This window comes from Hyperolius riggenbachi, chromosome 12 (genome assembly GCF_040937935.1).
Source record: "Hyperolius riggenbachi isolate aHypRig1 chromosome 12, aHypRig1.pri, whole genome shotgun sequence".
Taxonomy (NCBI): Eukaryota; Metazoa; Chordata; class Amphibia; order Anura; family Hyperoliidae; genus Hyperolius; species Hyperolius riggenbachi.
In genome coordinates, this window is record NC_090657.1 from 171,554,187 (window position 1) to 171,580,848 (window position 26,662).

General features: G+C 46.5%; 1 protein-coding gene across 3 annotated transcripts; it reads left to right on the top strand.

The window, feature by feature from the left end:
• Positions 1-25,615, top strand: TPD52L2 (TPD52 like 2). Of its 3 annotated transcripts, XM_068262369.1 has the most exons (6): positions 1-109; positions 16,999-17,162; positions 19,301-19,449; positions 22,259-22,318; positions 23,678-23,737; positions 25,510-25,615. In XM_068262369.1, the coding sequence occupies exons 1-6, from the start codon at positions 91-93 to the stop codon at positions 25,613-25,615; spliced, it is 558 nt and encodes a 185-aa protein (XP_068118470.1). In that variant the 5' UTR covers positions 1-90. The 3 variants fall into 3 exon arrangements, with proteins under 3 accessions (XP_068118470.1, XP_068118471.1, XP_068118472.1); XM_068262370.1 differs by lacking the exon at positions 22,259-22,318; XM_068262371.1 differs by lacking the exons at positions 22,259-22,318; positions 23,678-23,737.
• Positions 25,616-26,662: the final 1,047 nt, after the last annotated feature.

Below are 26,662 nucleotides of genomic sequence, written 5' to 3' on the forward strand. Positions count from 1 at the left end.
GCCCGCTCACTCACGTGACAGCTCAGCTGCTGCGGCGTTCCGGAGAGAAGCTCCGCCCGAGAGTCACGTCAACTTCCGGTCAGCGAAGAGATGGAGCCCGGCGGGCAGGGTGAGCGGGTGACAGTGGGGGCTGGTGTGGCAGGGTGTGCCTGGAGTGCGGCCAGGGGTGGGGGCTCCTGTCACTGGTTCTCCGTTACGCTGGAGGGAAGGTGGTGTCAGTAGCAGAACCTGTCATGAAATGAAGGGAATGACATGTCAGGAAGTAACGTGTGCCTGGCTGGACTCGGTAACTGCCTGTGGCTCACATTCCCAGGAATAGTGCTGATGTGAATCTTTCACCATCGGACTGCACTATATAACAACACAATACTATTTGTAAATCTCCTCTACCCCACAGGACTCAGATCAGGAGTAGCTGCAGGGTGGACTGCGTTACCAATGAGATAGTCAGGTGTTCGTAAATGCCAGACTTAACAGGTGGTTTTTCAGTAGCCGAGGCAGATGCCAGTGAAAAAGCTACATACTTGCCTACTAAGAGGGAACCCTCAGCATCCTCCAGCTTCCCATGTCCTCCTTGCCCCACCCCCACGCTTCCCATGTCTTCTTTGCTGCCCCTCCCCACTTCCCATGTCCTCCTTGTTACCCCCCACTTCCCATGTCCTCCTTGCCCCCCCCCCCCCCCCACGTCCTCCTTGCTTCCCCCCCCCACTTCCCATGTCCTCCTTGCTCTTCCCCCCCCCCCTCCCCCTTGCTTCCCATGTCCTCCTTGCTCTCCCCCCCTCCCCCTTGCTTCCCATGTCCTCCTTGCTCTCCCCCCCTCCCCCTTGCTTCCCATGTCCTCCTTGCTCTCCCCCCCTCCCCCTTGCTTCCCATGTCCTCCTTGCTCTTTCCCCCCCCTCCCCCTTGCTTCCCATGTCCTCCTTGCTCTTTCCCCCCCCCTCCCCCTTGCTTCCCATGTCCTCCTTGCTCTTTCCCCCCCCCTCCCCCTTGCTTCCCATGTCCTCCTTGCTCTTTCCCCCCCCCCCCTTGCTTCCCATGTCCTCCTTGCTCTTTCCCCCCCCCCCCTTGCTTCCCATGTCCTCCTTGCTCTTCCCCCCCCCCCCTTGCTTCCCATGTCCTCCTTGCTCTTTCCCCCCCACCTCCCCCTTGCTTCCCATGTCCTCCTTGCTCTTTCCCCCTCCTCCCCCTTGCTTCCCATGTCCTCCTTTTTCTCTCCCCCCCCCCCCCTGCTTCCCATGTCCTCCTTGCTCTTAACCCGCCCCCCCCGCTTCCCATGTCCTCATTGCCCCACCCCCACGCTTCCCATGTCCTTGCTCCCCCCCCCCCCGCTTCCCATGTCCTCCTTGTTTCCCCCCCCCCCAGGTGCTTCCCATGTCATCCTTGCCCCATCCCAAGGTGCTTCCCATGTCCTCCTTGCCCCATCCCAAGGTGCCTCCCATGTTCTTCTTCCCACCCCTGACGCTTCCCATGTTCTCCTTGCCCCCCCCTCCCCTCAGACACTTCCCATGTCCTCCTTGCTCTCCCCCCCCCCCCCCCCCCTGCTTCCCATGTCCTCCTTACCCTCCCTCCACCCAGATGCTTACCATGGAGTACATTTGAAATCGGCGCCGGTAGACTTCGGGGCAGGATACAGCGGTATATAGCTGATCCTGCTTCTGCACAAGTCCGGGCCAATTTAATTACTATTCCCCCTCCAGGCTGCCATGGATGGTGGGGAATGAAATAATTTGGCTTCCAGCGATTGCTGGAGGCCGAATTATGTTTCTAAGCAACCTCGGCTCTGACTGCTGACGCCTCCGACGTTACTCACTGACCGCTGCAATAGGAGTGATTCCTATTGTATATCTTAAAATTGGGAATTTGCCATGAAACTGTAGCACACATGTACAAAATGCTCACTTTGAGAATGATAGATCAAGAAACTGGTGAATTGGTGCAGCCAGTTATGATACATATATAAATTTATAGCACAGAATTGGCCATATACACCTGGTACATCTCAGTTAAATAAGTGATGCTTTATTGGACATACAAACACTGCCGGCATACACCTTTACCGACCAAAACACAGAGTATTAAAACCTATTTCTGCGCAGAAATTAGAACAATAAAACCAAGGAGCCATCCCACACACCCCCTAGATCAATACTCTAGGCCTGTGTGCATGGAGTCTCTCAGGAACTCCTCTGCTCCACCCACGCAGGCCCAGCCCACCCACAATTCCTATTGTAGTCTATGGTGGCGCCGGCTGCGCCCAAATCTAGCAGCGCTGAAAAGCACTTCTCCACTCACCATGTACTCCTTGCCCTCCCTCCACCCAGATGCTTCCCATGTCCTCCTTGCCCTCCCTCCACCCAGATGCTTACAGTGTGCTTCTTGCCCCTTTCCCCCCCCCCCCCCAGGTGCTTCCCACCATGTTCCTACCTCCCCTCCCAAGGCTTTTTGTTCCTTGCCACCCCAGGAATTTCTCATGACCTCCTTGATTTCCCCCTTTGCGGTTTCCCATGTCTCCCCCCCCCTCCCCCACCCATAGAGTCACATCTGAGCACAGATGTGCTCAGACACATGTTGCAGATCTCAGCTGCCGGGTAGTTCCACTGCTTGTTAAGCACTGACACGTGTGGTGGTAGAAAAGTTGCCAAGCACACAGTTCAACCTCCCGTCTGAAAGAGGCCTAGTTTTGCCAAACTGTTTCAATTGTTGTTTGTACTCCCTGGAGTTTTCTGCCTGGATTGTGTCATCCTATTTCAGAGTGCAAGGGGACGGGGCACAGTATGAATTTCTCTGACAAGATAGCTGCCTAAAATGCTGGGCATACGCGGATAGTTTCTTCTTATCATTCGAGCCGCTGAGGGCTCGATTGATAAGAAGAAACATTAAAAAAACAAAAACATTTAATTTAAAAAAATCCCTCTCCCGGACGCAGCCACCGCATCTGCGTGCCGCCAGAGGTTAAGCCAGGCATGGGCAAACTCGACCCTTCAGCTGTTACGGAACTACAAGTCCCACAATGCATTTGCCTTTGAGTCATGAATGTGGCTGTCAGACTCCTGCAATGCACTGTGGGACTTGTAGTTCCGTAACAGCTGGAGGGCCGAGTTTGCCCATGCCTGGGTTAAGCAGTGCCAGTTGCCTGGTAGCCCTGCTTGTGTATTTGGCTGCCTTTGTGTCTGGATTGCACCAGAAACAAGCATGCAGCTAATCTTTTGAGATCTGACAATAATATCAGAAACGCCTGATCTGCTGCATGCTTGTTCAGGGTCTATGGCTAAAAGTATTTGAGGCACAGGATCAGCAGGATAGCCAGGCAAGTGGCATTGTTTAAAAGGAAATAAATGGGGCAGCCTCCATCGCTCTCGCTTCAGTTATCATTTAAACTGAAAACTCATGGTGACCCCCTTGGCAGTGGCATTCGTTCCGGATTTTAGGGTCTAAAAGCGGTGCAATTTTTCAGTATGCTTTTAGACCCTCAGGGCTCGTTCACACTAGAGGCGTTTTTGGCCAAATCTAAGAGCGGATGTTTTTTCTAAAACGCTCTGAAAGCGGCTATACCATGCTTCTCTATGGTGTAGTTTAGATTGGAGCTTTCCGTCTACGTTCCGCTCAGAAAAGCGCTGCATGGGCTCTTTTTGAGGCCTCAATGGAAGGTATAGGAAAAACGCAAGCGCCCACAAAATTGCGACTGCGTTCGTTTTTCTTAAGAATAAATGCATTGTATTTATTATTTTCTGGATCAAAGCGTTCACTTCCTGATTGACGTCTGCAAGTAAAAAAAAAAGGAATCGCTCGGCAAAACCGCTTAGAAAAGAGGTGCACAAAAAACCAGTGCACGGGTAATCGCCGGGAATCAAAGAAAAATTGCGTCAAATATCGCCAAACACGGACGGAACGCAATGTGAACAAGGCCTAATGCTGGGCATACACGATTAGCCACCGGAACGACTCCTGCCGCGTTCCCGCGGCCAGATCGATTCCCGCTCGTCCCAGGAGGCGCTCCTTATCTTCCGCTCAATTCCCCGCTATTGTCCGCCCGCGGGGATCGAGCGGGGTATTGATCCGGCGGGTCATTGGACCTGTAGGAAATTATCAATCGAGCCATCAGCGGCTCGATTGATAAGGGCGCATCGGACCGTGTATGCCCAGCATAAAACCTGGGGAAAACAATCACACCGCAGAGAGATCTGCAGCCCCAGCCCTCACTCACCTCCCTGGGATCCAGCGCTGCAGTTCTTCTGTCCTCCGGGTGGTGCTTTAACCCTATAGTGAGATTGTCGTCATGATGATAGACGGCGATCTCACCAGGGGGAAGTAGAGCCTCTAAGGAGAGGAAGAAGAATGGCGGCTGACATCGGGATCCCCCGGGAGGTGAGTAAAAACGCCTGCTGTGCGCATTGCTCTGCATAGACCTCCCGGCGCTACCACCAGCTCAGCTCGGGATTACAACTCCTAGCTTGTTTTTTCCACCCTGAGCTGGACTCGTGATAACTGCTAAGGTTGTTAATCAATAAGGCTAGTTCACACTATGTGCAGGATAATGCTGCGCATTTTGTCAGTTTTCGCTATCAATTACATTAGTTGCTGTGACTAAACACACACATTTTCTGTATACAAACGCACATAGAGTACAGAAAAAAAACATGCGTAGAAAACTAAAGGACAAGTGTGACCCTGCCTCAAGGAAATGGCTAATGTCAGTTACCCACAACGGCCGATGCGTCCTCAGTGATTGCATAAGTGTGTCATAAGCTTACTCAGAATTTATGACCTAATTAGATGAGTTTATGGATTGTGACTACGCAGAATAGTGTTCCTAAGATGTATTTTAATAGATCAGCAACTCTACAGCAAATATTTTGCCTTGTTCTGGATTCGGATATAGTGACGGCTTTTTTGAATGTTATCCAGGGTAGTAAAGTTTATTTCAGAGCCGTCAGACAGCAGATTACCGGGAAATTCTTGGCTGAAACAATTGTTGGTGACTGTTTCCTGTGCCAATCTGGGAAAAAATGCTGACGTCATACGTGATGATGCTCAGCCAATCAGTGACTTGCAGATCAGTCACATGATCAGTCTTCCTCTAAGGTCTCCTCAAAGGGACATTTCTGTAGAATTAGTGTCCGATTTATTAAACCCCTAAAATAAAAGTGGTAACTTTAGAATTTTTACAGGGCTACTGTCCTGACAGGGATACGGAGGCTATTATATTTATTTCCTTTTAAACAATACCAGTTCCCTGGAAAGCTGTGATGATGCTCACTGCAGCCTCCAACGCTCCGCCCCCTGTTCTCCTTTGACCTCCTACCTCCCTAAATTCTCTCCGGCATCCTCTTCCAGTTCGGGCATAAGTGTGCAAGTGGCGGTGCGGCTGCGCGTGTCCTACATTGTGTGCCCGCAGCCAGGAGTGCACGGTGCTTGACGTCAATGATTTTTGAACCAAATCCATAGTTTTTGTAAAAATTAGACTAAGGAGTCAGAGCAATTTGGGGTACCTGGAGTCAGTTGTTTCATAAACTGTGGAGTAGGGATGATCAATGGGATGCCAATTTGTATGCAAATTTATGCAGTTTGAAAATGGACTTATCAGTTTAAAGCCAGATTTCAAGCTGCACACATTTGCATCAATTTGGAAGAATTTGGATATCTGTGATCACCCCTACTGAGGAGTCGGATGATTTTTGTACCGACTCCACAGCCCTTGAATTTTTTAAAAGGTAATTTCCGAAGTACTCACTTAAGGTGGCTACTAATGATCCAATTTCTAGCGAAAAATCGTTCGAGCGATCAGAAATTCTGATCGGAAGTGAAATATCGTAATACATTGGTTCGTTGATGGTGTAGTGAACAATCTTTGCTTCCTATCCATCACAACCAACAGGGAAATCCAAATTTTGGGTCGACGAGAATTCATTCGGACATTTTTTCACTCGTTCATAATTGATTGTGTCCACCAACAGAGATTATTTACAACCAGTCCGATCAGAATTTCTGATCGCACGAACGATTTTTCACTAGAAATTGGACCATTAGTGGCCAGCTTTACACAAATCATCCCATTTGGTTTCAGAATTTGCCTTGCCCAGCTTGGAGTGTAGGCGAGCTATAAACAGTTTCAACATTCATGCAAGATAATCTTTTTATCTGTTCAACAAGCTTGAAGACTTTGGTTACACTTTAAAGAACGTAGATTGGCTGTGCATGATTGCATGTCTGTAATGGGCACTGACTTTCTTCATTGCTCCCTCACTGTGCAGCTTCCTCACTAAATCCTTCTAGTAGTAATTGCTCACAGCTGGTTTTTTTTTTTTGGGGGGGGGGGGGAGGGGCTTGTCTGAACTAGTGATTCAACTAAACAGCAAAGCCATCATTTTGGTCTCCCAGAAGAAATGCTTTAAAGTGGACATGAACTCTTGCACAGTACAGAAGGAAAAGAGAGAAATGCACCCTGTATGTATTTAGAGAGTTTAGCCTGTCTAATTCCCCCTCATCTGTGACCAATCACAACTGTAATTTGATCTGTCAGCTGGCTGACTCGGCAGAGCAGCTAATTAGTAAACACAGGATGCTAACCCTATGTCTGTTTCCGTGAAAGCAGAAAGTCAGCGCTTCTTTATTGGGTAACGGCTGTGTACTGAGCATGTGCAGAAGTGCCAATGCAACAAGGCTTATAGGCAGCAAGCGGGACACCGGGGAGCATCTGGTAAAAAATTGATTTCAGGTGTCACCTCGTATTTCCCTTAAAAGTCGTTATGCTGTTGCATATCTTTTTAAAGGATACCCGAAATGACATGCAGCGATAGACGTGTATGTACAGTGCCAAGCACACAAATAACTGCTGCCTTCCTTTTTTTCTTTCTCTACCTGAAAGAGTTAAATATCAGGGATGTAAGTGGCTGACTCAGTCCTGACTCAGACAGGAAGTGACTACAGTGTGAGCCTCCCTGATAAGAAATTCCCCTTTTTACCTCTTTCTTGCTCTCAGAAGCCATTTTCTGCTACAAAAGTGTTTTATAGTTGGAATTTCTTATCAGTGAGGATCACACTGTAGTCACTTCCTGACGGAGTCAGGACTGAGTCAGCCACTTACACTTGTGTGCTAGGAACTCTACATACACATGTCTATCTCATCATGTCACATGTCACTTTGGGTATCCTTTAAAGCATAGAGTATGTTCTGAGTTAAAGAAAACCCAAGGCGTGGGAAAAACATGTTTTTACTTGGGGCTTTTTCTAGACCCCCACAGTCTATCAGGTCCCTTGGAGTGCTCCGCATCCTCTCCAGTGTGCCACTGTCTCCCTCTGATCTCTTGAACCACCTAAGTGCAGCCACTGTCAGTCTGCCAGTACAGTTAGATGAACATATACATTTTGCATCTGGTACATCGTAGTGGATAGAACAGACTAAGGCTGAACGGTTTTGAACCGAAACCGCGATTCATGTGCAGGCGGAGCTGTACAGAGCGTACAGCTCCGCCTACCGCCGCCGTCATACAATCTCTATCCAGCGAATGGTGGGGCTGTGTGCCGCTCTGGACTGGACTCGCCCCCTGCTACCCGGCTCATTAACAATCAGCAATATGCACTGCTAGACACAGCTTCTGTCAATCAGTGACTCGAGTGGATCCGCTGCCCGGCTCAAGCAATCAGCAATACGCAGTCGCCGCACATTAACTGCCCACAGCCCATCGTCCAAAGCATGAGTGATACCAGTGAGGACTCAACCCTTCACGGATTTATATCCAATCAATATTTATTGCACATTAATGAGAAGTGGTATCAAGCATAGCAAACAGCATGATGTTTCGGGCGAAAGCCCTTTCTCAAATGAAATTTGAGAAAGGGCTTTCGCCCGAAACGTCATGCTGTTTGCTATGCTTGATACCACTGCTCATTAATGTGCAATAAATATTGATTGGATATAAATCCGTGAAGGGTTGAGTCCTCACTGGGATCACTCGCGCTTTGGACATTGTTAGAGGATTGATGGACCTCTCACCCAGATTGGACTCCCCATGATATGTTATTCCCAGAGGCGGGCAGATACACTTGATCTTGAAGTTCCACAGCCCAGCGTCATCACAGAAGGCTCCGCCGCAGCCTTTATATATGTGCATTGCCTGCATTAAATTACCTTGCGCAGCTCAATGGTCTCACACACCCAGACCCCGCCACCGCTAGGCTCCACCCCTCTCCGCCACCCTCATACTCTCCAGGTCATGTCGTTCAGCCACCTGCAGTAATATTTGCAAAAATTAGAGATTGACATCATATAATCAATTTGATAGTATGATGATGTCATTTTCTGAAAATGTATGTTTGTAAATGTCACTGTACATTGTAAATTTAGTACAAAAGCTTGATTTGAAGAAATCATGAATCGAATTGAAATCGCAATTTCTGTCAGAAATCCTGCAATTCAATCTTTTCCTAAAATGGTTCAGGCCTAGAAAAGACTCACATTTATATCTGTAGTAGCACTTCCTTCTTTCTAAAATATCCCCTCGGCATGTATCCTACCCTCCAGCCTGGTTCCCTCCTCTGCCCATTCCTCCCCCTGCTCTCTGCCTGCCTGGATCAAAGTACATCTCTCTTCACAGTATATAGGAGAGAGGGGACACATCAGTTGAAAACACTGTTTGCTATAATTCTTATTTCAGATGACTGTCTGCCTGCCTGGATTAGATCACATGGACATGGGGGGTGGAGTTATGACATCCATTCCCCAGCATCCTTTGCACCTATGTTTTGGAAAGAAAACGGCTGATTGCCGCATGCTCTGCCTTTGCCTTGATCCTCCATCACGCTTCCATTGCTTGGAGCATTCAGCACATGCACAGTTAGTCTTTACAAGCAGCACAAATGCAGACTGCTCCCAGCCTCGGAAGCATGATTGGCATGAAGGCGTGCAGACAGGGCTGAGCATGCACAGTAGCCTGTGACTAGCGGAACAGAGGCATACTGGAAAGGAGATTAGGAGGACTCTGAAGGATTTTATAGACTTTGGGGGGCTAGAAGAAGCCCTAGGTAAGTAAAACTCCACTTCACTACAGGAAATACAAACTATTTTTACATGTCTGTTCTAAATAAATTTGTGCTTTATTAGTCCGGTCACCTAGAAAAGGGAAACAGGAAGGAAGTCAGGGCAGCATTCTGGGCATCATTAGGGGTTAACTGAAGGGGAATTCTATCAATGAGGATGGTATAATCTGCCAGGGAATAAACTGGACCTGAGCTCTGTATGCATCTGTTTCTATTTCTCAGGAAGTGTTATGTAAAACCATTTCTGCCTGTTTTCTCATACTGTGTAGCTGGAAGTCACCTCTGGTGGGGTGGGTTGAGGAGGAGGAGATGTGCTCTGTCATCCCTGGCATTCTCAATGCATGAAGCATGGAACACATAGTAGATGGTTCTGGGCTGGTGCAGCTGTTGGGAGCTACTCTGACTTTCCCTAATGTGTCTCCTAAAGTGAGTGATCGAGTCTGCCGGGATACGGGAAAATTGATGAGTGCTTGGCCTCCTTAACCTGTGTGCGTAGCTTAAAGGGAATCTGAAGTGAGAGGAATATGGAGGCTGCCATATTTATTTCCTTTTGAACAATACACATTGCCTGGTTGTCCTGCTGATCTTCTAATACTCTACAGCCATAAACCCTGAACAAGCATGCAGATCAAATTTTTCTGACTTTATTAGATGCTTGTTTGTTTCAGGTGTGTAATTAGAGCCCTTAAACTAAAGATGTTTTCTGGAGAGATCGAGAAAATTCAGCAGAGAATCCAACTTTTACTGCAGCAAAAAAGGTCAGCATAAGCCAGGCAGTTTGTATTGTTTAAAAGGAAATAAATATGGCAGCCTCCTTATCCCTCTCACTTCGAGTGTCCTTTAACCAAAGGCGAACCTAAAGACAAAAATGAGGTACTTGCCTAAGAGGGAAGCCTTTGCATCATCCTTCCGGAGACCACCGCTGCTTCCCGGGACCTCCTTTGTGATCGGGACTGTGCTGCTCTTCATGGACAAGTGCAGCCGTACTATGCCAGTGCAAAATTGCCATGCCCACGCTGGAGTAAAGAGCAACTTGTGTGCGAACAGCTCAGACTTACTACACGGGTGCTGTGGTGTTTGCAGAGGTGCAGTACTGCAGCACTCATGCATGAGGAGGAGCGTGGCCACGTAAGAGATCCAACAAACTCTTGGCTATGTCTTGGAGTTCTGCGCAGCAACTGTGGGTTGCAGGAGGATGGGGGGAGGATCCACAGATTTCCCTCTTCTTAGGACTCGTTTCCACTGTTGCGACGCGATTTCGCCGGCATCCCGACGCTTGTAAAAACGCATGCGGATGCGTTTCCGCATGCGTTTTTACCCGCGATTTCGCATGGCAAGGTGCCATGCGAAATTAACCATGACACTGCCAGGGCAAAATAACATTGAAAAAGGTGCGAAATCGCACGCGAATCGCGGGTAAAAACGCATGTAAAAACGCATGCGTGTTTCCTATTAAATACATTAGCGCCGATTCGCACGGATTCCCGACGCAGGCGAATTCTGTGGGTCCCGTCGTGCAGATTTGGCCCGCCGCCAAATCGCTCCTGCACGCCGCACATATGGAAACAGCCCCGGCCACTTCAATGTACCAAGCGAATCCGCATGTCACCGCCGCATGCGGATTCGCTATGGTGGAAACGAGCCCTGAGGTAAATATCTTTTTTTTTTCTTTAGGTCTGCCTCGTTAACCCTCTCTTAACCCATTAGCAGCTTCAGTAGAGTTATCTCGTTTGAGATAAGGGCACTGCTTTTGACGGTAGAACTTGTCGTGCTGTAAATTCTTGAAATGCTTTGATGTCTCTCTAGTAGCAGAAAACACAGAAACTGAAAGCAGAAGTCCTCTGTTATTGTCTCACATTACAGTATTACTAATTAGAAGCATGGAAATGTAACAAATAAATGAAAGCGCTAAAATAAATTGTCCTGGAGCACTTGCAAGCCTCTAAATCAGGTATGTCAAACCAGTCCTACTAGGGCCGAGATCCTCACACATTTTTGATACAGCTCAAATGAATTGATGGGTCTAAATTAGGAAAGGTGTGGTCCATCAGGTAGAACACATTTCTTTTTGTCAGTCCATCCTAAACACTGGCTTGGATCTGGCCCTCCAGGCCTGGAGTTCGACACATGCTCTAAATACATTGGCTGCTAAAGGGTTAATGGCAAATAGATACTTGGGTTGTGACTAGAAAGCTGTGATAAACAGAATACAAACCGAGGAGAAGTAAAGGGAACTTGGAAAAAGCTGACTTTACTTCCAGGTTGAGCGTCGCTGTCTTGTTGTAAGTTTGGCAGAGATGAGAAATGATGCTTTTAAATGATTGGGTGTGTTTTGCAGGGCTGTGGAGTTGAAGTTGAGGAGCCGGAGCAATTTTGGGTACCTGGAGTCAGTCGTTGGTTTCATAAACTGAGGAGTCGGATGATTTTTGTCCCAACTCCACTGCCCTGTTTTTTTTAATCTATGTTCTACATTTTTATATACTGTATAAAAAGTTAGCTGATTGATTCTGATTATTTGTGCACTAGTCTGTTGTTTCCATTTAGTGGGATAGTTGAGTTTGGCTGGGGATTGCTGGTTGTCTATGCCTTTGAGCGGTAAGAAATGCAGAACTGGTTTGTTGAATACTATAGAAATCGGATTCTCATGTTTGTTGTCATTGCAGGAGATCAACTTAGCAGCTCCTACTGTTGCTTTTTGTAATGGACTCTTTAAGCACTGAATAGCGGAAGACCCGATTTTAACTTTTTGGCCATTTTGACTTCCCAGTGCTCCAGTTTCTGTTGATTTACTTGCAGACATTTTGCGTTTTGTCACTGATGATTGACAGGCCAGCCGTGTGGTTTTAGCAGGGTGTTACTACTCTTGTCACACAAGGGTGTGTCTTGCTTGAGGGTATTTTTTCTTTTTACTTTTTTTTTTTCTTTGGCCATGTTGTCTAAACACAATATTTGCGCTCAGATAATAGAGATATTGTGTAAAGCCGGATCCGGAGGTTGTAGAGAGATTAGCCTAGAGCCTGACAAGGAGGTGCCAGGAGACCATGCTTTTTTCCATCAAATAGATGGGTCAAATCAATCATTCCTGACAGGTTCAATCTGATTTCAGATTGTTTTAGTGATTGATTTTGTATAGAAGTGATCTGAAAATCGATCGGACCCATCAAATTATCGATTTGACTCCTCTACCTGATGGAAAATTGTATGGTGTGTTCCAGGCATTAGACTGTGTTCCCACTTGAGCTGAGAACCAGGGCTGTAGAGTTGAAGTCGGAGCAATTTTTGGGTGCCTGGAGTCAGAGTTGGGGAAAAAATGCTCCGACTCCTAATGAATTTAAACTGTAATTATAATAGAAAATACGATAAAATGTTCTATTTCTCAGATAAGTCATCATAAATTATATATACAGTAATAGCTGTGCTTAGCCCACAAAAATGAAATTAACCAATCAAAAATAGTTAGTTGTGCTGCTTCAAAAAAGCAGTCCCTGTATTTTTAAAGGAATCATCAGGCAAATAAAAAAAAAAAAAAAAAAAAAAGCTTTACTCACCTGGGGCTTTCTCCAGCCCCTTGCAGCCGACTGTCCCACGCCTCAGTCCCGGGCTCCCCGCACGGTGAAGAGGCCGACCCAAAGGTTGTCCTTATTGCGCCTGCGCGAACAGCCGCTGTCAATCAAGCAAACGTTTTACTTGGCTTACTGTGCAGGCGCAGAACTACTAATCCCGGGCAGGCTGATGCGTTCCCCCAAATAGCCTATGGTGGTAACGCATTTGCCACGAGCTACAGGTGGACCATCAAAGAGGATGCTACACTGTCCACCCTCGCTGCCCGCATGTGATCTGGCTGCAGATGGGAACCTAGCCCTGCAAAGCTTTTCCTGCTCCTGTACCTGGAATCAGGACTGAGGTGTTGGAGCAGTTTTGGGTACCTGGAGTCAGTGGTTTCATAAACGAGGTGTCTGAGTCAGATGATTTTTTTTAACTAAATCCTCAGCCCTGGTAAGTATTAGTGTACAAGATACAGAGGCGCCGAAAGAATAAAAGGTAATTAAATGAACTTAAAAAACCAACTGGTTAAACAGAGGAGGCAGCGGTGGTCTTACCCCCTCCAAACAGAAACAGGCAAGGACTGCGATTCAGACAGTCAACAATTTATTCGGAACTCCAAAAAACAATGCAACGCGTTTTCACGGGCCATACATCCCGCTTCCTCTGGCAAAATACAGTAGGAGTCACAGCATCTGTATTATATCAGCGAGCTCGGCGCCTCTGGTAAGTATTAGACTAAGGAGTCGGAGTCGAGGAGCCAGAACAATTTTCGAGTACCTGCAGACGGAGGTTTCATAAACTGAGGAGTCTGATGATTTTTGTACCGATGCCAAAGCCCTGCATGTAATTACCAATCCGTGTGTCTAAAGCCTTGCGCACAAGTTAGACGGTTGTACACAAGCGTTGCGGATCGACTTGCGCACGCACAGCCCAAGGGCCCTGTACTCCTACTTGCCCCGCCTTCTCCGTCATGCACTGCACCATTGGCCCTCTACCCTGGTTAGCAACAGGATGAGCCACATATCTGTACAGCCTTGGCCCCAAACATCTCAGCAGTACAATTAAACCTGTAGTTTCCCCCGCCCCTGCCCGTGTCCATGTAGAAGCCTCCATCTTCTGCGTCCTTTGCTGCAGAAATTCAGATTCCTGCCAGGTATTTGTATGACCCCAGTAGGGCTACAGCTCCTGGCATGCATTGCGTGGCTGGGGACAAGCCAATAACCAGCGGGAATCTGTGGTAAAAGACACAGAAGATGGGTGGCTTCCATATGGGCACGGAGGGGCTACAGAACTATTTTGAACTGGTAGGTCGATTGTAAAACGTTAAATAATGAGGGATGATTAGGCTGCCTGTTTTTTTTCTGTGATCTGAGGGTTTTATAATTTATAGCTTACAAGATCTTTGATGGGCACAGGAAGTCTGTCCAGTGTGTTTGCCTTCCTCAGTGACTGTTGGTTCCCCTGAAGCGTTTGTCCTGCTTACAGCTGTCATCTTACTGGTTTTCTTGAGGATGTGGAAGCAGAATCTAGTTACTGGGGATGGATTCTTTACCCCGAGTAGGCCTGCGCTGTGTACAGCAGTGTGTCGTCTGTAGGATATCTGTCTCCACCATAATGTAATTGTGCTGCGATGGCTGTCAGTTGTAATCGTGGCGGTAATGAGATCAGCTGGGATTGTTGGGCAGGATGTATCCAGCCCCAGCCAGCTCTGGGAGGAAAGTGGCTTCCTGTTGTTACACTGCCAGTTTCCTGACTGCTGGACCAGCACTTCTCTGGCTCGTAATGGGCCTTGTGTCCCTTATCCACTGCATGGCTCTCTATCCAGTTACCAGGAGGAATGCAATGCTATATGCACTCTTCTTCAGCTAGAATGTGCTCAGTAGGGGGACAAGTGGCCACAAGCAGGTCCTAATTGTTTGCTCTTAAACCTTAACTCAGAACTTCCTATCTGCTGTAAAAGGTCAGTAACAGCATAATAACCTTTAAGGAAAAACATTTCCTTGTTACAGCTGATACAAATCCTGCAATAAATCTGCAGTGTCTTCTTCCTTACATGGAATCAGGCGTATTGTTAACATCCGGTGCTAACAAATCCTCTTCTATGCCGTGGCAGAGGAAATTCCTGAGCTGACAACTGAGAGATCAAATTACAATCGCATAGTAGGCCCATACACCTAACGATTTTCCTGCCGATATACGGCCGATTCAATCACAGTGATCAAATCGGCTGTGAAATCGCCGCGCACACCGCTGACAGAAAGATCGATTTCCGTCCGAAATCGATCGTTCCCGTCGATCCGTCCGTGCGGAAGATTTTTCTCGATCGCCGGCGGGTCGGGAGTGCGTCGATAGCGGCGTTCGAATGACCGACGCAATACAGCGGGTATACATTACCTGTTCCGTCCGGCGCGAGTCCCCTGGTCCCCGCTGTCTTCTTTCCGCACTGGGTTCCGGACCGGCTGCAGCTACACAGAACTTCCTGTCCCGGCAGGAAGTTTAAACAGTACAGCGTCCTCTACTGTTTAAACTTCCCCTGGACAGGAAGTTCAGTAGCTGCAGGAACGGTCTGGAGCCCGGAGTGGAGAAGACAGCGGGGACCAGGGGACTCGCGCCGGCCGAAACAGGTAATGTATGCAGGAGGGGGGGCAGCAGCGGCAGCTCCACAGATTGTGATCGGTTTCAGGCTGAAATCGATTCACAATCTGTTTGCAGTAAAGGTGGCCATACGATCCCTCTCTGATCAGAGTCGATGGGGAAACCTCTCTTTGCAGAAAGACTGCGGCCTCTGGTAAGAGACCATCGGTTTTTATTCTGGGAATTTTGATCGGTGATCCGGAACCATATTCCCGTTCACTGATCACAGGGCTACCGGGGAACAGCACGGGGGCGCTCTGAAATGGTTAAAAAACTATTGAAAAATTGATCGAAATTCAGATCAGACATGTTGGAAATTGATCTGGCAGGTAATTCTACCAGAAAATTGTATGGTGTGTACCTAGCATAACAAGATGGCTGCCTACTCAAGCAGTAATTGGATCCCACAGAAAGCTTTGTTTCTCTGCTTCTTTTCTGGGTTTAGATAAGAATATGTAGGTAGTGTTTATATAGCAGTAGTGCTTCTTTATCCAGTGAACTAACTAGAAAACCTGTACAACAGGAGAGCAAAGGCATAGCTTCCAAATGGAAGCTGCACCCGAATTGAATAGCTGCATAGATGTGCAAAACCCAAAACACTGGCAGATTACACAACTTGCATTCAAAATATGCAGCAAATGGAGGACGTTGGCTTCCAAAACAGTTTGCGCTTAGGTTGTTCGGTACTAGACACTTTCACTACGTTGACGTGCCCTCGCGGAAGAGACCTAACTACTAGCTAACAAATAAAACCTAGTGTAAACCTGGGGCTGCTCGATTCGATTCAATTTGACTTGCCATTGTTTTGCAATGGCAAATCAAATTGAATCTCGATTGGACATGTCGGATTTAATCGGATCGTAATTGAATTGTACAAAGAATCTTAACGTGTAGATTGGGCTTAAAAGATACACAACAGCATAGCCACCTTTACAGAAAAACATTTTTTTGTTACAGCTGATACAAATCTTAAAATACATCTGTACTGTTTCTACTTCCTGATTCATGGAAGCAGACATATTGTTAACCTCCTGTGCTTTCCAATGGGCTTATCTGCCATCTCTGCCTATGGCAGTCATGTGACACAGGAAAGAGATAAGATTACAGTTGTGATTATACACAAATGAGGGAAGTTAGACAGACCAAACTCTCTAAATACATACAGGGTGCATTTCTCTGTTTCCTTCTGTCCTGTACAAGAGTTCAGGTCCACTTTAAATTTTTGTGTGGCATGCCTTGCCCCTGGGCCCTCCCAGGATCTTGTGTAGTGTACTCAGCAAGTGTCTTGTGATCTTCTATAGCATGGCTTCCCCTTCTCACTCCATGTTTTTTTGTTTTCGCAAAAGCCTCCAGCCCCCCCCCCTACATATGTGTGTTTGTGAGATCAGGAAATGGAAAAGCATACCAAATCAGAAGAAAATGGTAACTAATGATGAACATGTACTGTGTACATGTAGAGTATGAAAAGATTATTTTATTAATCCTTCAATAAAACAAGCACAGTAAAAACATTGAGGTCATTAACACCCTAAAAGTACATAAACTGAATACAAGAAGACACTGTTGGTAATGATTATGGTATGTGTTCTCTGGCTGCTGCTTTAGCTCCCCCTGCTGGTTATTGGCTGCTCTGCTTCTTGGCTTTCTGTGCACGTTCTTTGCACGTTTTACCTGCAAACTAATGCTTGGGAAAGGCTTTTGCAGCTGCATGCGGAGGTCACGTTGCCGTCATGCTGGCTGGCTTGCTTCTGTTCCTCTGACTATCCTTCTCCTCCCTGACAGATATCAACCTTAACTCTCCCAACAAAGGTTTGCTAACAGACACCATGACTGATGTGCCCGTGGGTCCGGCAGGAAGCCGCGTACCAGCTGATGCCGCGGGGGCGGGACTTCCGGAGGGCCTGACAGAGGCCGAAGCCGAGGAGCTGCAGACAGAGCTGTCCAAAGTAAGTCTGATACAGACGTTGGTTGTTCTGTGTGAACGACAGTACGTTCAATAAGGCTTGTATCTCCTCATGCAATCAAGCATCCCTGTTCTGCAATAGAGGTCAATGAGATACTAATAATGCAAGCTTGCACACAGATTCAATGCAAAGTGTATGTGGCTCAAAACTGGGCCATTCAAATACACTTCCTAATGCTAATAAGTGGATCCAAGCTGCGTAAAATTTTCAAGCCGAACGATCTTGTTTGTATCTCATTGACCAGGTTAAAGGCTCATACCCACCTTGTGACTTTTTTTCTTTTACTATGTTCCCACCGACCAGCAATTTTTATTTGGCAACGAACGGTTGTTTCCTTGATCTTATGTCGTGGGTACAGGCGCGCGATCATGTGAACGTCATTTAGCAGCGATAACAACTTTCACGGTGGATCAGATCTTTAAGATTCCATGAAGACTCCCGTGCAAAGTACCGCGATTGATTGAAGTCTTGTTTGCTCCTGCTGTGTGACATTGCACTCATACCTGCCGGCCAGGAAGATTAATTGGAGAGCGCTCGTTGTCAGGGAGACGTCGCTGGATCCATCTTCCTTTGTTGTCAGGTGAGTATATAGCTTTAGTATTCCTCAATTCTTTATTCACTCCTCCATCTTCTATAGGGAGATCCATAGCTGCAGCAGTTTGAAGTGTCACTACTGCAAAGCATGATGGGAGATCTCCAACATCAAATGACTACATTTCCTGCCAGGAATTGCAGTGGTCGGGGATATGTGACACTGCCGCGGTTGCTTCAAACTACTGCAGCTTTGGGTCTTAATAGAGAATATTAAGGAGAGCATAAAGATGAGGGGCTAGGGAACAGACCCTCCAAGGTAAGTAACGCCTGTTGCCCACACGGCACACCCAATATATATTGTATACGAGGTGCTTGGTTGCGTTTAAAATCAAGTATTGTTATTCTGTGGATAATGAGGCCTGTTCCCACCTAACTGTCTTTCAGTAGGTTTCACACTGTACCCTAGGGCCACTATTTGTTTAGGGGGAATCCAGCCAACTTGTCAGTGTGATTCATGGATTGTGGAATGAAGCCTGAGTACCCACAGGAAAGCAATGCAGGCAGGGTAATTACCCCCCAAACAAACATGAACGATTGGCTGAAACAATCATTCCTGATGATCGCAGAGTGTACCAGTGCCCCCTGACATATTGGCCTTTTACATAGCCATCTTCTTAATTGATCATCTTGACCTTATGTCTGCTGGCAATATGGGAGCTTCAAGGAAATGCCTGTGGCACTATTTATCCCCCAACCCTTTTAATAGATGATGAGGTGCTACTCGGCCCTAAGCTGAGCAGCATGTCTCTTACAGTGATAGTTCCAATGCTGCCACACACAAAATCAGAAAAAAGCTTGTTTATTGGGCAATAGTAGTTTTAAGTGTGTGTATGTAGCTTTATGTACCTTCTTCCCATTCATATACCTACCCCAGAAGTCAAGTACGGGTGGGTTTGCATATGCTGCAGCCAGTTTGATGAATACACAGCAATCCAGCACGAGAAGTAAGAGGGATATGGAGGCTGCCATATTTGTTTTATTTCAAACAATTACGGTTGCCCAGCTTTTCCCGCTGATCCTTTGCAAATCAGGTGCTCTGACCTGAAGTCTGACTAGTTTAGCCACACGCTTGTTTCAGGCATGTGATTCAGACACTACTCAGCCAGAAGATCACCAAGGCTTGCCCGGCCACTGGTATTGTTTAAAAAGAAATAACTATAACAGCCCAGCCTCCATATTCCTCTCACTTCAGGTGTGTGCTGTAAAATTATCCACACAGATGATTTATTTTTCCTCTGTGAGTGCGTGTAGTGATAGGTTTTAACTCGCTCATTCACACATTCCAGCAGTGATCTCCATGGCGACATCATGTGACACGCTGGTACTTACTGACCACGGGTCACCTTCAATTGCCGCCACCAAGGAGGTTGCTACTGGAATGTGTGAATTGGCGAGTTAAACTTCTCATTATGCATCCAGCCTGTGGGCCAGAGTTTGCCCAGCCCTGGGTTAGACACTCCATCAGCTACCGAAAGTCAAGATGTGACTTTTGGTTAGACTAGGCAATTATATTTATGTCCTTGCAGGTAGAAGAGGAAATTCAAACCCTACGTCAGGTCCTTGCTGCCAAGGAACGCCATTCCGCAGAGCTGAAGAGGAAGCTAGGCCAGACCCCACTCAACCAGCTGAAGATGAACCTGTCCAAGAGTCTCCACGAGGTGCAGATGTCCAACGCGTAAGTGTCCTCCTTCCCTTCTTCTAGTCGTCAAGCACTATCCTGTTACCAAGGTCCTAAAACCTCTTTCCATCAATCTCCTTTTCCATTGAGTAGCCCCACACTCTGTGTGATCTGTTTGGTTATTTTTAAAGGTGGCCACTAACGGTCCAATTTCTTACAAAAATCGTTCAAGCGATTACATCATTCTGATCAGATTGGTTGTAAATAATCTCCGTTGATGGGTGCAATCAATTACGAACGATTATAAAAACAGTCCTCCGATTGGATTTTCGTTGAACCAAAATTTGGATTTTGCTAGTGGTGATAAGAAGCAAAGATTGGTTCGTTGATGGTGTAGTGAACGATGCGATGTATTGCGATATTTCACTTCCGATCAGAATTATCTATTCTCTCGAACAATTTTTCGCTAGAAATTGGATCGTTAGTGGCCACCTTAAAGAATTTTTTTAAATTCTGTGTTTACCTGATTGACTTTTGGACGCTTCCTCTATGTGAGCACAGCTGGTGGAGGCGGAGCACGGTATCTTAGGCAAATAACACAACAGCTTGCTTAGCAGTACAAGAGAGGAGTGTACACAGCTGCTCCTCATCCTCTCATGAGTACATCCTGTATTGGAGGAGGGCGTGTCATGTAACCCCCTGTGGGAAGAGCCAGTCATTTTGCCTGTCTGCTTTTCTTTTTCCAAAAAGTCATTTGACGTTAAAGTTGATGATGATTGAAGGGAACCCAAGGTGAGAGGGATATGGAGGCTGCCATATTAATTTCAATTTAAACAATACCAATTTCCTGGCTGTCCTGCTGATTCTCTGCCTCTAATCCTTTTAGCCATAGACTATGAACAAGCATGCAGATCTGGTGCTCTGACTCCGCTGACTCTGCTTGTTCCAGGGTTTTGACTCACACTAATTATGCCAGATGATCTACAGAGCTGCCAGGCAACTGACATTGTTTACAAGGAAATAAATATGGCAGCCTCCATATTCTTCTCACCTCGCGTTGCCATTAACATTTTGTTAAAAATGTATTCCCACAACATTCATATGATGTAGATTTTTTTTCTTATGAAACTGTAATATCACCTGTGGCGGATCTCTATATGGCGTGATCTCGTGAGGAGCGAGATTAGACGGGAGCTCGCACGAGCGTGCTCTACCGTCACTAAGCACAGCGATAAGCCTGCCAGCCCACAATCACTGCTGGCAGGCTGTTTTTTTATTTACAGGCAGAAATATATGTATATTGCTCTGCGAGCTCTTGCAGTGTTGTAGAGCACAGCCTTGTCACTTAACTGTCCCTCGAAGCGGCTCATAATCTAATCCCTGCCATAGACATATGTCTATGTATGTATTGTGTAGTGCATGTAACATAGTATAGGGCCAATTTAGGATGGAGGAAAATATTATTATTTTTTTTTTTTTTAAATAAGGTCTTTTTTAATAATAAACGCAGTAATCAAATACCACCCAAAGAAAGCTCTATTTGTGAGAAGAAAAGGGGGTAAAATTCATATGGGTGCTAAGTTGTAGGACTGAGCAATAAACTGTTAAATTTGTGAAGTGCTGAATTGTAAAAAAATGGTCTGGTCACTAGAGGGGTATAGACCAGTGGTCCTCAAGAGGTTAACTCCTTCATGCCTTAGGGTGTGTCATACCTCGATGCTGGCAGCAAAGTTATCCTGTTGTGTTTAGGTTTCACTGATAATTAGTAGCATTAATGCAATTGTTGGATTTTTGTATCCACTATTAAAGTTTATTGTAAAGATAGCAATGTACACATGTACAAAAATAAACCCATGCAAGGTCATAGATATACCAGCAAGTGCAGTGCTCCAGAAGGTTCATAAGACAGCACTGGTTTAGAATTTTGTTACAAGGAACAGTAATAAAAAAAAATATATTTAAAATCATCTGATATAGAAGGTTCTATAGAAACCAAGGCATTCTAAAGTGCCCCCCCCGCCCCCATTGTCCCCTGCAGTGTTTTGACACTTGGCAACTGAGCTTACTCTCACCTATCCGCAGGTGTGCCTCCTCTCATGTCTTCTCCTCATGCTGGGGTTCTCCTCCTTATGTCTTCTCTCCTGAGGCACCTGTGACAGATACTAGAGCCCTGGCGGCATACAAGATGGGCCTCTAGTGTTCGGCCTCTAGTCTTTTTCATGAGACACAGGCACCCCAGGAGAGAAGACATAGGGAATAGCACCATGGCGATTTAGAGAAGACACCAGAACCAGATACAGGTGTGCCGGTGGACCGGTGAGAGTAAGCTCTGCTGCCAAAACTGCCGCACTCCCAACCGGGTGTTAATTGAGCAATATCTTTTGTCCTGTGCGATGGACAGACGATCAGTTGGGCATCATTTGAGTCATCGATTTCATGCTGAGTGTCTAGGCAGGTAATAGATCCCTCTCTGATCAGATTCTATCAGAGAGGGATCTATCTTATGGTCAGCCTGCCCATACATCGAGTAACGTATGGCTACCTTTAAGGGCTTTTTCACTCGGGCGGTTGACCGGCGGTGTGTCCAATACTTGTCAGCTGCTCATGTGGAGCTGCAGCCAGGAGGTCAGCATGGGCGTTGATCTTGCAGCACCTAATTTCCATTTTTCTACAGCGCTTGGCCTGCTGTTAAGTCTTTAGTGCCGTCCTCACCTCGACCTACCGGCATATGGAAATGATCAGTCTCAGCATTCCCATCTCATCCCTCATGCAGACTGTTTTTATGGCGTAGTGGAGGGTTTCATAAAGTTACCACTCTTCTATAAAAAAAAGAAAAACCAAAAATCTGATCTCCGTTTTGTTCCAGCTACGTAAAAACCTCAGGGAAAATCGGAGAGTGGAACGAGAAAGTGTCAAAGTCTGATGCGTGAGTTTCCATGGAGCTGCTCTTCTCCGGCATCACCGCAGAGGGCGCTGTTCTGGTTGGGGGAAGTCTGAGAGGAGTGCAGGAACTCTGTGCGCATGCAATACAGTGGCGGAGGGGATAGTAGGACTGATTTACTAAAACTTCTTCAGAGCTGGAGATCATTGATGTGGATTTATTGAACATTCTCTGCTGTTAGGAGGCAGTGAAGTGTTATTCTCACCTGGGATATATCAGGCTATGGTAAGCCAAAACATTATTTCCAACAGGTCTGATCTGATCTCCAATAATTTTTCTGATCCATTTTCCAATCCCTTCTATGCAAAATCAATCAGAGAAATTATAGTAATTCAGATTTTGCATGCTGTTCAAAAACAAAATACTTTTTCCCCCCTCAAATTAAAGAAAATCTGTAACTAAAAAAAGTTCCCCTGGGGGTACGCACCTCGGGTGGGGGAAGCCTCCGGATCCTATCGAGACTTCCCCCCCCCCCCCGTCGGCCTGTGTCCCACGGCGGTCTCGCTGTGTCCCTCCAAATAGCGGAGATGTAAATATTTACCTTCCCGACTCCAGCGCAGGCACAGTATCGACTCTCCACTCGGAGATGGGCGGAAATGGCCAATCGCTGTCGGTCCGCTCTACTGCGCAGGCACAAGTCTCCTGCGCAGTAGAGCGGACCAGTCAGAGATAAGCTATTTCTGCCTATCTCTGTGCTGAGAGCCGCAACAGCACCCCCGCTGAAGCCAGGGAAGGTAAATATATCAAGCCATGTCAGGCTTGTCGAGCCAGGATTGTGGGACGCTTCGGGGGAGCCAGTGCTGGATTGCCTGCAGCTACAGGGATGCGAGAAGCCTCATTGGGACCCTGAGGCTTCCCCCTCCCGAGGTAAATACCGGTACCCCCAGGGGAACTTTTTATTTATTTTTTTTTATTAGAGTGTTTAAGATGTAAAATTAAATGCAGGCCTAGTTTGTTTCATCACATATTTTTCAGCTCTGAAGAACCATAGTAAATCAGGCCCTGCGAGGGCGTAGGTATTGGTGGAGCATGTGGGCATGTAGGTGGCAATGTATATTCTGTTTGGTGAAGCAGGTGGAGGGAGTCTTTACTTTGGGTCATGTGACGGTTGGTGGTTTTCAAGGCCTTCATCAGTTTAGTCCTGAGATGCTCCTCTGCTTACCATATAACTTGTGATGGATCATGGCTTCTCCTGGGAGCTTCTGTCATTGTTGGACTTTTCCCATTCTTCTCATCTCCCTTCTCTCCAATGTGGCGGTTCCTCTGTAACTTATGAGTGTTCCATAGGGGTATATCTCTCTCTCTGATTACGTTTAAAACAATGTGGTGTCCATTTTGTTTCAGTTACGTAAAAACCACCGAGAAACTCGGAGAGTGGAATGAGAAAGTGACCCAGTCTGATGCGTGAGTTTCTCTGGAGCTGCTCTTCTCCCAGCTTACAGCAGGGGGGCGCTGTCTTTGCTTATCAAATCTGTGGGAGGAATGGAGGAGTTTCAAAGTGTCAGAGGATGTTATATAGGACTTGTTCATGAAGGGATCTCCAGTGAACCTCTATAGCTATACAGCTAAATGGGCAATATCATAAGTGAACGTGCTGGAGTAGCCATATCACCATCATACTTGTCTCAAGTGTTTAGTTTGGCCCCCTATGGCTCCTTCATGTAATAGTACAAATGGATTTTCTAACATATAGGACTGGCCGGGATCTCTGACTACAATTCAGCCTGCTGGAGGCTCACACAGGAATGGAAAGTGACGCATAGTAATTCATATCTGGAGCAAAGAGGACAGGTAAATCTAGATGGGAGAAGAATAAGGAGATAAAAAAACAGATCTACGTCCGAGAATGTGAAGTGAGAGGAATGCAGAGGCTGCTATTGTTCTGCATTATAAACAATGCCAGTTGACTGACTGTCAGGGATGGTCAATGATATGCAAATAATTTTGAGTGGATGCAAGATTATTCAAATTTATGCAGGTTGAAAATAGATCAATCGAATTTTACCTCAGCACGATTTGATTGATTCATTTTAAAGCTACATAAATCTGCATACAAAATTTGCATAATACTGCATCAATTCGAAATTATTTGCATCTCATTGACCATCCCTAGTCCTGAGGCTTCCCAGATCCTCCTCACTTCTGTAAGACTTTAGTCATACAGCGTCCAATCTTCTGATGGTTTTGCTCCTCATTAGTTGTTCAAATATGGCTGATAAAGGCTGTTGCCTAACGGCAAACGACGGAAAAAGTTTTAAAAATCCAATCCTGGTTTTTAGTCACTTATGATATCCTAATGAGGTTGTCTTGGGGGAGGTGACTGGAGATAGCCTAGTGAGACAGGCCCTATATGTGTGCATGCAGCAGTTAGTGGTACGGGAATCACAGTTTCCTTAAGTTGACCCTGAAGTGACCTTAAAAAAAAAAGTTAGACACTCGCTTATTAAGAGGAAAGGCTCTGCCTTCCGGTCCCCTCGTTCCTGCGCTGTCGTCCTGGGAGAAACAATTTGGCCTGGAGGTCGAGTGCTTCTTCAGCCCTTTGGAAGAACTCGTATCCCTGCGTACTTGTGAAGACAGGATCCGTGCTCCGCAGGTGAGAGATCACACGTCCGCAGTATGGATGCGCCCGTCTTTGATGGCACTCGAGGACACAAGTGCTTCAGGGAGTTCCCAACAGGGCTGTGGAGTCGGGGCAATTTTAGGTATCCGGAGTCGGATGATTTTTGTACAACATACACAGCCCTGGTAAGTATTAGACTAAGGAGTCTGAGCCATTTTGGGTACCTGGAGTCTGTGATTTTATAAGCTGAAGAGTTGGGTGATCCTGGTTCCCAATAGTGTGTATTTTGAAAGGGGGACAGTAGTGGAATAAGGGGACATAGTGAGTACTGAGAAGGTTCTATGAGATCTTTCCCTCTTATTTGGTGAGTATCTGTTTTAGGTCACTTCAGGTTCCCTTTAAGTAAATGGAGGAATGCAGTGTGTATTGATGCAGGTGGCTGAACCTTGCTGCTGGGTGCTCTTTTCCTAACACACCGCTTCGCCTGTCATGTGTCTGATAATAACCAATCTGTGCTTGATCTGTGCTGGACGCCATCCAATCACTTTGTCTTCCTCCCAGTGTGTATACACCTATTTACAGCACCGGCATGTGAAACTCTCTCTATTCTCCACAGTTACAAAAAGACCCAAGAGACGCTCTCCACTGCTGGACAGAAAACCTCCGCAGCACTGTCCAATGTGGGCTCCGCCATTTCCAGGAGACTGGGGGACATGAGGTAAGAGAGTGGTTCTCTTCTAGTCTGTTTTATTTTGGTCATTTCTCTGCATCCTTCTCTGGTCTTCTGTTACAGTGATGAGCTTTCCTTAACCCATTAGAAGCTTCAAAGGAATTATCTCGTTTGCGATAGTGCACTACTTTTGACCTCAACCAGCAGAACTGTTAGGGCTGTAATTTCTTGGAATACTTTGATGTCTCTCTGCTAGCAGAGGATATAGAAACGGAAAGCAAAAGTCCTCTGTTATTGTCTCACACTGCCTCCTAGTGACAAGTAGTCATACTTCCACAATATAGCAGTACTAATTAGTAGCAAGTAAATATAACCAATAAAAAATGTGCTTAAATAAATTGGCCTGGAGCACTTGCAAGCCTCTAATTAATTTGGCTGCTAAAGGGTTTAAGGGAACCCGAGGTGAGAGGGATATGTAGGCTACCATATTTATTTCCTTTTATACACCAGATGCCTGGGAATCCTGACGATCCTCTCTGCCTCCATCAGGTGTTCTGACTGAAGTGTGACTGGATTAGCTGCATGCTTGTTTCTGGTGTCATTCAGCGGGACTGCCAGGCAACTGGTATTGTTTAAAAGCAAATATGGCAGCCTTCATATCCCTCTCACCTTAGGTTCCTTTAAAAGTGAACCTTTGTTGTTCCACTGCTTTGATAACTGCTGCCATAGTCCAGGTGCCTGCAAATACCTTGCATTTGGATCATTCATAAAGGAGTTATCCGCGAAATTTGAATAAAATAAACGCTACTTACCGGGGGCTTCCTCCAGCCCCAAGCTCCCAGGACCTCCCTCGCCACATCTCCGCCCGCAGCCGTTTGCCGAACTACTGCGCCTGCGCAGTCCGCTCCGGCCCACGTGGCGGTGATTGACAGCGCCGATGGCACAGTAGCTCTGACGTCATTGCCGGGGACCGGGGTCGGAGCTCCGGTAAGTAGCGTGTATTTTATTTAAATTTCCCGGATAACTCCTTTAACTAAAGTGCAAGTTTACAAGATGCCATGAAGCCCACGTTGGGGTTTAATTGTGGAAGGGTATTTTA

Excerpts from the sequence above, each read along its gene's own strand:
- TPD52L2 (XM_068262369.1), top strand. Across the intron at positions 22,319-23,677 it reads AAAGTGTCAAAGTCTGATGC|TTACGTAAAAACCACCGAGA; the intron begins GTGAGTTTCCAT and ends ATTTTGTTTCAG. Across the intron at positions 23,738-25,509 it reads AAAGTGACCCAGTCTGATGC|TTACAAAAAGACCCAAGAGA; the intron begins GTGAGTTTCTCT and ends TATTCTCCACAG.